A 13,077-nucleotide genomic window follows, 5' to 3' on the forward strand; every position below is an offset into this window, starting at 1 on the left:
TCAACCTTCTTTATCCATTCTTATCTCTCATTTGTCTTTGATATATTTTTATTTGGATGTTCTTTCTGAAAATATTGAAGCCTGCCTGGGTGGACCACTTCGGGGGCCGATTTTAAGTTTGTGTTTCCACACAAACTGTCTTTATAACAAGTTTGTGTTTCCACACAAACTGTCTTTGTAACCTTGTTATATATTGGTTATAGTTGGTTAGTATACACGAACAAACACTTATATCTTCATTGTGTATCTCTTTATAGTGTAACTGCTGACTCTCTACTCCTAGATGGTCCATACATACAGGCTTGAAGGCTTTTAATATCTCCCTCCATTCTTTGAACTAACCTTTGCACCTTTCACCATCCCATTCATTCGACTTGACAACAATATAGGTCACTGGGTTATGAGTACATTGCAAAACACAACAATATAGGTACTGGGTTATAAGTACATTACAATAACACAACAATATAGATCACTGGGTTACAAGTACATTACAATAACACAACAATATAGATCACTGGGTTATGAGTATATCACAATAACACAATATATAGATCTTTAGTGTATCAGTACATTACAATAACACAACAATATAGATCACTGGTTTATGAGTACATTACAAGAACACAACAATATAGATCACTAGTGTATCAGTACATTACAATAACACAACCAGCCAGTCAAATTAAGAACATTTACTATCAAAATATTCTCTTCTTAAAGACAGCTTCTTGGTAATCTAAATTAATGTTTCATAATTGCTTCATTTACATCTTTCAATGCAGGGCTTATATTACTCATAAAAAAGAGCTGGATGGTCACAAATACTGCTGTAAAAATTTTACTTGAAATATCTGCTATGGATATATTGACTTGCAAACACTTTTTAAGAACAATTGAAAGGCTGGTAACATTTTCAAATAAAAATGAAGCTGCACAGTATGCACCCAACATTGGCATTAGGTAATTCTGAACATTTAGTTTACATATAAACAAACTGCAGTGATGATGGTCCTATCCTAAATTTATGGCATTAGAAACAAACTGATTAGGCAATTTCATTTAGGATGTTGAAATAAGCTTCTTTCTCAGTTACCTAATAACACCTGGAATGTAAAAAGTGGTGTTAATTTCCTCAGGAAAGATAGTTAAAAAAAAAAAATTAGAAACAAATTATTTTTAAAATCCCATTAAATAATTGAAAAATATGTCTTGATATAAAATGTGCATAACTTTCAATACCTTTAAACAGAAATAAGTCTCACACTAAATATCTATAGTAAAAAAAAAAGTAAAGTTCCCCTATCAGACTTTGTGGTCTATAGGGCAGATGATGTATAGGTCATCTGATTCTGTGGCCTACGATTAACGAGGGTGTCATGTGGCCAGCACAATGACCAACTGCTTTTACTTTTCCCCAACTAATGTCAGGTACCCATTAGAGTTGGGTGGACTCAGAGGCGCCCGAAGATCCTGAAATTAAAAATCCCAGTCATCACCAGGATTTGAACCTCGGACCCTGGTTTGGAAGTCAAGCGCTTTACTGCTCAGCCTGGGTCCCTCCACTCAATATCTATGATATCAGCCATTTAGTTGGAAAATGTTAAAGATAAAAAACCAAGAGAGTTATACACATTTGGTTTATTATAAAAGATTTGCTAAGTGTATCCTCTCATTTGGAAAGGTGGCCTGGCATTTACAAAGACACTGTTATTGGTAATGTAGGCATGTCATCATATGCCAATGATTTAGAGCAGGCACCTTTAGTGGAAATGTTCCATAAATAATAGTTATTAACTATTAATAATTATTAATATTATTGTTAATCTAATTATTCTTTTTTTTCAGATGTTTAATAAACTGTTGGCAATATGTTAACCCTTATTTGTCAATGTTGCTAACAATGTCCTGCTTGGATTGTGAGCAGTTTTCTTTGGAGTTTGTTACAATCAGCTGGGAAATACAGAGTAACCCTAGGTATTTAGCTCTTTCTCTCCTAATTGACCATGCCAACATTGATTTGACTCCCATTGTTTTTGGGTTTATAAACTTTAATTTGTGATGTGTAAAAAGAGCATGCATTCCCCTATAATTCAATATCAAACATAACATTTTCTGATAACAAACAAAAAAGTTATTGAAGTTTAATCATAACAAGATAGTGAAATACAAATGAGCAAAACGAATAATACTACAAGAACTAGAAAAATAATTACAGAATGAAAGATCTAGTTTTATTCTAACTAGAAACTTATTGTAATTATTCATTTTAGTTTAAGTTGTTTTGTTTTTTTCAATAAGGTTTTTATATAGCAGATCCAGTACTGTTTCCCCAGCTTTTATAATGTTCAAATTAAAAGTTATTTAACAGAATGGCTCAAATAAAGTTTTTCCAGTTGTTTTTTTTTTTGTTCAATAATAATAGAATCCATTTTTCCTTCAAACTTTAATGTTTAGGATCTTTACTTTTTTTTTTTACAAAAAAACAAAGGGTGATTATTTAAAAAATAAAAGAAAGTAATTAAGCAAACAAACAAAGCAAAAGAAGTGTAATAAAGTATAGTTTTTATTTTCAGCTCAACATTTCAAACAAGTGGGAATGACACCTTGTACTTACATATAGAAAACATTAAAGACAGTTCTGCCAAAGAGTTTATTATCAAGGTTATATGTACGTAGGCGAAACACAGTAAATATTGATGATTTCCTTTTATTGTCTTTATTGCGTTTTTTTCCTAACATTACTAAAGCATATTGACACATTTGGTTCACAAAAGTTCTATACAAATCAAGGGCACTTTTCAAATGAATATAACAAATAAGATAATGCCTTGTAAATATTTGTAGAAAAAAATTAAGCTTCAGCAAATGTAACAGTAGTTTACATTCATTGGGCATTATCTATGTGTATAAACCTGTAGAAAAATGTCAGTTACTGCATAGTCAGACCTGTGTAGATAACTAAAATTTACTTGGCTATGGCCTCCTCCAGTTGTGAAGAAACTATGGATCTAGAAATAAGTGTTCCATTACCTATAAAATGCTTCCAATAGCAATTTATTTAGATTAGCTTTATATTAACTTATCTTATCTTATAAAATACAGACCTTGCTTCAAAAAAAGAGGATGATTGCACCCTACGCATCAAGTATTTAGTCATGCAGGGATACTTTTACGTTTTTGTTTTTATAAATTAGTTGTTTTATTTTATTGATTGATTGTTATAATATTGTATTGAAGAAAGAGTTTTTTAACATAGCATAAGTTATGATGAACATAAGTAGTCCTGGAAAAGATAGCAAAATAAATAGTGAACATGCTTTGAGACTTAATTTACAAAACAAGATTTCATTCAAATGTTAGATTTGTTTTTTTTTCATTTACACACACATCTAAAGGAAAGGGAGTTAAGTATATGAGTACTTAAATTGTGTCTGTGTGTTGGGGAAATACACTCATAAAATGTTTGTAACATTACTTACAAGTACAACTTATTTCATTGATATAGACTTATAAATGACCAATTTCACTTTGAGCTGTCCTGTGATCACCATCCATTGTTTCTTAAAATTCCATTTATATTTTTAAAATTACTTTGTCATTTTAGCTCTCGTGTTTGTGTGGTAATGTTATCATAGCACCTTGAGCCTACATTTGTTTTGTTAAATAAAATTATTATTTTTTATTATTATTATTAATAGTTATCTACAAAAACACCAAAGGTGTGGAGATAGTGTCTTCTTCTACTCGGAAATTTGAAGTCATGAATGTATCCATTTCAGCATTAGCTAATTATACATTTCAATTAGAAGGTAAGTCTTCATTGGTGAAATTCATTGTGTGTGGTTTTGTGAATTTTAATCAAGTCTATAAAAAAAAAAAGATTGACAAAATATTGGCTTAATGTTCATATAGTCTTAATAATGCTATTTACTTTAGATTCTACAATGGGTGAATCATTTCCAGTCAAAACTTTGGTGTGGACTAAGGAACCTTTTTACAGTTCTGAACTTACATATCCGATAATTGTATCAGTTGTATTGTCATGTAAGTCTATAGAAATGATTTGAGTCATTCATATTATTCAAAAAAGGTTCAATGGTATCAGTTGTATTGTCATGTAAGTCTATAGAAATGATTTGAGTCATTCATATTATTCAAAAAAGGTTCAATTGTATCAGTTGTATTGTCATGTAAGTCTATAGAAATGATTTGAGTCATTCATAGTATTCAAAAAAGATTCTAAACTTTTGAACTTGCCAAGTGTAGAAAAACAGAAAGGAAATTAAACAGCCTCTAACAGTTTTGAAGCACCCATTTGGCTTTATTTTTCAAGTTAGGATGTTCCTTTAGATTTGAAGATAATTACATCTTAAGCTTTCAGGAAAAGCTTGTCTGTCATCCATTGTAAAAAATGTTTTAGTTGGTATAGCTCTATACATGCATTGAAAGATATAAGTGACAATTATTTTCATCGCCCCATCTATTTTGTTGGCTATGTCATCCTCTATGGCTAAATTGTAAGCATAAGGATAACTGAAGGCGTCTAGGTTTATTACACAATTGTAATTGTGGAATTGTAATTTTTATAAAGGTATTTCTATCATTTTTGATGATTTAGAAAAATTCTGTATTTTAATGATTGCTTCTCTTTTGAAGCCCCTGTTTCTTGTCACCACTATTATACACATTTCTTTTTTCTTCTTTCCTCATTATTAATATTTCTTGTGCCCTCTACTGCAATGGTTTCTTTCAGGAAGCTTTTTCAAAGTAGCAACACCCTGTAGTTTTATGTCATATTTAGATCATGTCCATGTATATATATATATATTTTTATTTTTCAAGTTTTCCTATGAAAGATTTCCTAGCGTCATTCTCATAACATCCCAATGCCTTTATATGTCTTAGCATATTACAAAGATATTTTGGTAAAAACAATCAGAATCCATCTGAAGTGTGGTTGAACTTTTCACAGACAATGAAGAGAAATATGTTTTGTTGAGAACAATCTCGTCAGGAGTTAGTTTTACACATGATGCTAATGCAGATGCAAAGTTGGATTTTGTTCTGTCATTACCTACTGGAACAGCTATTATACATACAAATGCTTCATTTATCATTAAGGTTTGGATTGACATGAGTTTAAAGCTTTTTTAAACATATGCTTTTTTGTGCCTTTTTTAAAAAAGTTTTAGCTTGTATAGATATCTAGAAATTTTTTTATACAAATATTTTTTGACAATATCCATGTTTAAAACTGTAAATGTTGAAATATTTTTTTTCAAATATATTTTCTGTAAATATTTCTAGGTTTATTTTTGCACTCAACTGACTTTAAAGTTTGTAATGGGTTTAAAAGGAACTAATCATCAAACTCTATAGTAGTAAAGGTTTGAGAGGCTTCGATCCTCTTTGAGAAGCTTCTACATGTAATGCAAAGTGAAAAAATAAAACATTGTACTATGGAAAGATGTTTATAATTAGAATTAGATTCTAATGCTCAAGAATTTAGTTTGTAAAAATAATTTTGTTTTTTTCATGTGTAAATGGAAATAATGCTACTACTACTTAAAATGTATTAATGTTGATCTCAATTAGTAGCTGGAAAACTTATGTGGGAGGCAAAATAAGCCTCTATGGTTTCAATATATCAAAATTCTCATATATTTCTAAGCCTTTCTGCAAGCTACAGTGTCAGAAAAAGAATGACACTTAAAAGGGATTCTAAGAAGACATTATAGGATGGCATCAGACTAGTTGAAATGCTAAGGATTGACTAGCTACACAATATCTGCAAAGAAATGGATTGGCCTCACAATACCTGGAACTACATGACTGACAGAAAACATTAGAGAAATCCCTAAAGAATAGGCTTATCAAGCAACTAAAGCACAATGTTCTTTTATATTAAGACATTAAGATGGCTAGTACAAAACCCAAGGATCTCTAGGGCTCATCAATAGCTCTTACTTGATCATGATCCCTTTTTTTCTAGATATTTTTTTGTTTTTACTTTATATTTTAAAGTGATCATTTCACAAGTGAACTAAAAAAAAAATAAAGAGATTTTTTTTCTTTAAGTTTAAGATTTAAAACGTATTACTTATAACATATAAGCCTAAAGTTAGACAAAAGAGCAACATCACAAAAGTCTCTATGTTTTGGTGTTGAATAAGTTCACTGATTTAATGTACTATCTTACATTTGACCTTTGTCTAGAGAAAATCAATAAAGCACGGAAATCTGGACGACATACAATCAGAATTGAAAAACAGAACTAGAGGGTTGTTTGGTAAATAATTTTTGTTTTCTGTCTTCATCATTCTGGATCTTTTTCATGTTTGTATAACATGTTTGTGACAATGATGTAGTGTATTGCTTGCTAAATAACTTTCTTAATTCTTGTGTTCTTGTAACTTAATATAGTCTCTTTATTCTTATAACATATTACAATTGGAAAAAAATATGTCTGGATTAAGAACTATTAGTGCAACATGTTAAATAACGAGTTTATTGTTAGCAGATTCAGATTCAAGTGGTGAATGATCCTTGGCTTCCTAAATTGATTAAAAATGGAAATTGTGGTTTTTCAATTCTATTCTATGCACTGAACTGACAGATTTCTTCTTTGGATGTATGCCATTTTCCTGAGTGGACTGAGAATGCTAAAAATATATCATGGAGGGAAATGACGACTTGACCATGGTAGTCAACAACTACAGTGACTTAATACCCTCAATATGTTGATATCTTTTGGACTGCAGGGACACCCCTCAAATGATCTTCTGTCCAGTTCCTTCCATGTAAATCTATTTTCAGTCGCCCATATCATTTCCTTTGATACAAATGGCATGTGGTCATCTCTATATTTTCTTTTTGCCTGCCTTTCTTACTTGTTCTTGGTACTGTCCTTTGCTTTTAGGGTCTTTTCAAGTCTTGAGGATTTATGCTACTACTGTTCCACATCAGTTTGTGTCTTTTTACTATAATGAGGATTTTCTCTTGAGACCATTTGACTTCTGAATCTTTCACAAATGTGATGAGGTCTCTCAATGTGTTGCCTTATCTTCTGGCCTGTCAGAATCAAACTAACCCTGTCTAAACATTGTAAATAAGATAATTAAATAAGCTTGCTTTTAATTTCCCATTGTAGAATCTTTAGAAATTTTTGTTACATCTTATAATTCAGATACATTCAGGCAACTCAATGCTTGGATGTTCATTTTCTTATTTCAATTTTCTTGGCTTATTAGCAATATGCGTTTATCAGGAGTGAACACTGATTTTGTATTAATATGAAATCAATTAGTATTAGATAAATTAGCTAATGGACAATACTTTTATGGTAAGTATTTATTAATAATGTATTTTGCTTGGCTAATGTAATAACTGTAGATAATATAAATATAATTTATAAAATAGTACTGGTTATCAAACTGGTTGTATTAGAGAGTTTTAGGACAGACATTTTTATCATTAGAGACTTTTTAGGACATCTATATTCTTGTTTAAAATTTTGCATTGTAATAACAATAAAGTTATACAGAAGGCCAGAAATGTTAATTTAGAAAGGATTTATGTTTTCATTTAATTTTGTTATTTTTTGTTGTTGTTGAATTTCAGAGTCCACACAATTTGATTTCTTAAGTGGATTACTGGAAGAAGGGTTTGGATCAAATTATACAGCTTTTACTAAAGTAGGTTTTTTGTCTGTTTTGTATAACTAGATACTAAGTAGCATTGTTCTCTCTAGTTCACCTCTTATTACTGATCTCTAGCTTTGACAAGGCCAATTATCAGCAAAAAATGATGTTTTATATAAATAGAAATATACACATATTTTATGTTGAATTGAAAAAATAAAACACCCCACCATTTGTGATTTTCTGTTATTTATTTTTTATTGTTGTTCTTAAATGAATGATGAAGAAAATAATGGAACTGAAAGTATTATTCATAATTTTCATTGAAATAATGCTCCAAGTGTTGTTGTTTTTTCTTATCTAGTTGGCAATGAATCTATTTGAAGGCATGCTGGTGAATGTCAATGCTGGAAGCTTGTCCCTGATATTGAAGGTGGTTAGAAAAATATTGACTTCATTGCAGAATTACAATGGTAGTTTGGTAAGTTTCCATTTGAGTGTTTTAATCATTAGTCATATACTTAAAAAGGATCTACTGACACTTCTAAGTTAAAAGCTGATAAGCAAGGCATGACAGCATGTCATGTGGACTCTGGTGTTCTTGGCCTTTGCTACCTCTCTAGCCTGTGCATCCAAAGCTTCCCAATCCTTGGAAATAGTGATACTCTATATGTGGAGGTATAAATAACATCTCAGTTATATTTCTTATTTTCTCTTTCTTCTTTATTATAGTAGTTTTCTTTGTTATAAATACTATTTTATCACCGAATTTTGTTTTGATGTGGAGAAATAATTACTTTTAATTTAATTTTAGTATTCTAATAAATATTTTTTATTCTTTTTATGTGTATGTTTTTGTGTGCTCTATATTTTCTAAAAGAAAAAGATTAAAACACTTATTTAAGATTTATATAATTATTGTCCCCCTTTTTAAAGAAACAATTCAACTGTACTATTTGTAGACCACCTTGTTCAATATTTTTTATTTTAAGGTAGCCCTTTCTGACAGTCCTGATTGTTTTCGGTGTGTGCTTACTAAAGACATCAATAATCCATCAATATGGGTTGATCTTCTGAACACTGGACATAATAAAGAATTACATCTGTTTCAGGTAACTATAATTTTTTAAAATCTTCAGGGTTGACACACAACATTTATTTTGGGCTTTATTACTGGCATAGAGGAAAGAAGCTGGCAGCAGATGGCTATTGAAAGAGACAGTTGGAGAGCTTTCACCAAGGCTACGGGCAAACATTTTTGGCCCAGAGAAAAGTCCTTGTCTAAGACAGGTGCTGTAGACGTAAAGAAAACTTACACTCCCTGCAGACAATACATTTGTCTGTTTTAGATGTTGAAAAATATGCAGGTTGCAATAAAAAAAAAGTATTTTTACTAAGTTGCAAAATGGTTATGCACAATGGCTTCAAACTATTTAGTTCTTGACTTTTGTAACTCATCATTTTTAATATTTATGCTTTCAGATGCAGCCCATTTTGATAGTTGAAAAGGTTCTGGCCTATTCTCCAAGAGAAATGGATAATTTTATGGATGATTTAATTTTACGGTAACAGCCATTGTTCCAATATTACAGATTTAAATTGACAGTATTAAGATATAAATTGAAACTTTATGGCAATGTTAAACAGCATATTTGGATTAATTTTGTTATTTATACTCAGATTTTTTTTAAAAATATACATTGTATTTAATTAATAGACATTGTTTTTTAATTGTTTTAAAATCATCCTGACAATATTATTTTCAAAATTTAACATTTTGTTGTTGATGATAATAATGAAATATGATATCTGTGATGATGCATGATCTGTTGTAATTTTGTAATGGCACATAAATGATCTGATGTAGTATAAATCTTTGGACTCAAAGTAACCAACCCTTCCATTTATATTCCTTTATAGACAAATAGCTGATATTCTGACACCATTACAAGAAAGCTTACAGTATACAATGATGTCTGAAAATCAAGAAGCTAAACTTCAGGTAATGAAAAAAATGCGCTCTGTACATCTTAACACTGGTAACAGAATTAGAAGAGGATTTAAGTAGAGCTAACAAAAAATCTTAATTTTAACTCTTTCTTTCTGGAATTATTTTCTATGTTCTGGTGGAAATGTTAACTTAATAATGTCCATTTGTAGTGCACTAACATGATTTTATAACCTTCAATATTTGTTGTTTGTTATAAAAAATGTTATATTTGTTTTAGAATTAAATGGGAAAAACATGCACCTTTTATATAATACTCAATAATTAATTCTTATAGAGCCACAAATCATTTTGATTTTTTGGCAGGCAGAAGGTGTACAGCAAAAGGTTCTTGAAGTTATTAATACCATGATGTCATTTCTTGTTGTGAGAGTTGTGGAGGTAAGATAAGAATATAAATATTTCATTTTTTTTTTATGTCTCTTTATTTGAACACTATTTCTGGATATCTTAAGACCTGCTTGATATGTAACATAAAAGCTTGAATGCCTCATTCTTTGATCTTTATCATAAGATAGAATTGTATGTGTCTTTAAACACCCAGCTGTAACTTATGGGTTTAAATAAGTTCTCTTTCACTCGACTGCACATTTAAAAAAAAAGTAATGTAAAGTTCACCTTTTAGACTTTGCTATCTATGGGGCAGATGATGTTAAGGTCATCTGTTTTCTTTGGCAAATGTTTAACGAGCAGGATGTCATGTGGCCAGCACAAGGACCAATGCTAACGTCAGATATCCATTTGAGTTGGGTGGACAAAGGGGCACCCTCAAAATATTGAAAGTCAAAATCCCAGTCTTCACAGAGATTCGAACCCAGTACTCCATGTTCATAAACCAAGTGCTTAACCACTCAACCACTGGCCAAATTTTTTGCTTTTGTATATTTTGTTTGGGTCACAGAAGTGTGTTCCCTGGAATTCTTATTCTTAAGAGTTTTGTCTTATTTTTCTTAGTCAGGCGTTGTCCTCTTAGCTGTTTAAATTTTTTTCACTTAAAATGGTGGGTATAGTTTAATGCTGAAAAATGTGCACTGTGTGCAATGAAATGCCAAAATCTTTGGACTCTTGTTAAATTACAGTTTCTCTTTCAGTATGTTTAGACATTGTTAGTCTAATGATTCATGAACATTTACTTTGAGCTTAGATAATAACTTCAAAAAGATAAATCTTTTCTAAAGAGCTACATTGAGACATAAGAAGAAAACTTATGAATAACCAGAACATTAATGCACCCAGTGGCATTAGGGCACTGGAATTGGATAGTAGTACCTTTAATGCTCCAGCATGCTGCATCTTCGGGTGGGCACTGTTCCCCTTCCATCTCCTAAATCCCTCCCATGTTACTCCTGGCGCCATGTCAAACCATATGAGGGGGTGGTGTTAGCATGGCACTACTGGGCTAGTGGCCTTCTAAACTAAGGTCACCGGATATGATGGACTGCAACAGCCAGATGTTCAGATCCTAGGTGAACCACCTACTTGGCTGTGGTCAGACATGGAAAGGAATGGGCACCACTATGCAAGCATCAAGCACTAAAATGACTCACATGTGGTGCCCCAACAGTTCAATAGACTAAAGATAAGGTAAGGTGATGGTAATACAACTAACCATGTTTTCTGTTATAAGGTTTGACTAATCATTCTTAGGCTCTTCTTACAATCAACTGTCATATTTCTTTCTCATCAAACTTTTTTACACTTCTAAAATTCATTTTTAATTCACATTTGGAAGAATTATGATTAGTTCATAGTATGGTTTTGAATATTTCATCATCTCTGCAGTAGCCTACCTATTGATTGATAAGAATGATAAAATGCTTTTTAGTTTAAAAAAAAAAGACTCTTTTTGATTTCAGAGATATCCCCATATCAAGACTCTGATTTATACAGACAGCATTTTATTAGCAACATGGCTGGACTCTAAGCTGTATGAATCTATCAGCATTGAAATGAACTATTCATCTATTAGACTAGATTTGAAAAGGCTCAGAGAGGCCTTCAATCCATTCTCTTTTGATCCATATCTAAACATTGGGGTAAGTTTTTTTACTTTTCATTGTGTGAAGTTGGAACAAAAATGAAATAGTTTCAAATGTTTTTGCTTATTCTGATATGTACTATGACGTTTTTTTATTTGTGCAGCGTATGTTCTACCTAATGTAACTTAATTAATTTTAAATAACACAGAATTTAGATTCAATACTACAGATATTATGCACATTGTGTATCAGACAAACCAATTAGCTAATATTAGAAGAAAATTGGAGATTATTTTAAGGATTTTAACTAAATTGCCAAATCCATGTCACCTATGATTTTATTTTCAGAACTATTTAGATAAGTAACAAAGGATTTTGTTACATAGAAATATGGGCAGTTTAATTATGCTGTAAACTACAAAACATTTAGTAATTTATGTATACTCAAGCTTTGATAAGTTAAAGTTTTTAAAAAAATATTAAATTATTCATAAAACAATAATGATGGACTGATGGCTGCTTGACTATGTTCTATGAATGTTTATTTAAATGACTCCTGTTTTCAAAGACAGTTGATGTGCCCAGATTTTATTGTGTGTGCTATTGTCACAATGGTAAGAACAATGAACCTTGCCCATAATTGAAAGAAGAATTGTCTGTCTGGTCTTGTGGTGGTCTCTAAGGTCATGGATTTGAACCCTGCCCGCTGCCATCTCCCATCATTCTACAGGAAGTATGGGCTAGGATGTAATTATCTTCAGAATCTAAAGGAACATCTGAAACATGTAAAACATTTTACAAACAAACATCTTAAGAACCTGAAACTTATAAAAATAAGAAAACAAAAAATTAAATAAACAATAGATGACATACTCTTTGTTAATCTGTGCTTCTAGCATGTTTTAAGTTACTAAATGCGGGCATGTTTTAAGTTACTAAATGGTGGGCTTTCTGGAAGTCTTTTATTGTTTCTTTACTTTATCCCATAGAAATAGTTTTTGTTTTTTATTGCCAATGCATGCATTTCTTTATGGTAATGTTATTTTTTAAACTTAACATATTTATGTTGTAAAATATATTAAATGGCAAAAAAAAATTATTTATTCATAGGCCTATGAAACAAGAGTTTGTATGCTGCCTCATTATTATAATGATCTAGTGATAAGTACATCAGTGGTGTTTTTACTCCTGCAACAGAAATCTGAGACCTATTATCACCTTCAGGACTTTGCACATAAAGCAATACATATTGATTTCAACTTTTTATCAATAGGTAATATTCTCACAATATTCTCTTTACGTTTCTTTGTAATTAAAATCAAGTAAATCAAGTACTCTTTTTTGGTTAATGCCAGGTGGCCAGCACAAAGACACTCCCTACCTCTTGTCATATACCCACTAGAGTTGGGTGAACTCAGGGGAATTCTGAAGTAGGAAGGGGTGGGAC

General features: G+C 30.9%; 1 protein-coding gene across 8 annotated transcripts in view; it reads left to right on the forward strand.

Annotated features, from left to right (window-relative positions):
• Window positions 1–13,077, forward strand: part of LOC106063204 (uncharacterized) — a 61,159-nt gene that overhangs the window by 16,993 nt on the left and 31,089 nt on the right. For all 8 annotated transcript variants that reach the window (XR_008773725.1, XM_056004476.1, XM_056004477.1 and 5 more), the window contains 15 exons: window positions 786–963; window positions 1,849–1,977; window positions 2,577–2,671; window positions 3,702–3,812; window positions 3,940–4,047; window positions 4,976–5,124; window positions 6,220–6,292; window positions 7,624–7,697; window positions 8,008–8,124; window positions 8,636–8,755; window positions 9,126–9,208; window positions 9,564–9,645; window positions 9,958–10,032; window positions 11,508–11,687; window positions 12,741–12,903. Coding sequence is in view for 7 of the 8 variants with exons in the window: in XM_056004476.1 (XP_055860451.1) it covers window positions 786–963; window positions 1,849–1,977; window positions 2,577–2,671; window positions 3,702–3,812; window positions 3,940–4,047; window positions 4,976–5,124; window positions 6,220–6,292; window positions 7,624–7,697; window positions 8,008–8,124; window positions 8,636–8,755; window positions 9,126–9,208; window positions 9,564–9,645; window positions 9,958–10,032; window positions 11,508–11,687; window positions 12,741–12,903 (1,737 nt within the window). In the remaining variant the exon portion in view is untranslated. The remainder of the gene's footprint in view (window positions 1–785; window positions 964–1,848; window positions 1,978–2,576; window positions 2,672–3,701; window positions 3,813–3,939; window positions 4,048–4,975; window positions 5,125–6,219; window positions 6,293–7,623; window positions 7,698–8,007; window positions 8,125–8,635; window positions 8,756–9,125; window positions 9,209–9,563; window positions 9,646–9,957; window positions 10,033–11,507; window positions 11,688–12,740; window positions 12,904–13,077) is intronic.

This window comes from Biomphalaria glabrata, chromosome 11, assembly GCF_947242115.1.
Source record: "Biomphalaria glabrata chromosome 11, xgBioGlab47.1, whole genome shotgun sequence".
Lineage (NCBI taxonomy): Eukaryota > Metazoa > Mollusca > Gastropoda > Planorbidae > Biomphalaria > Biomphalaria glabrata.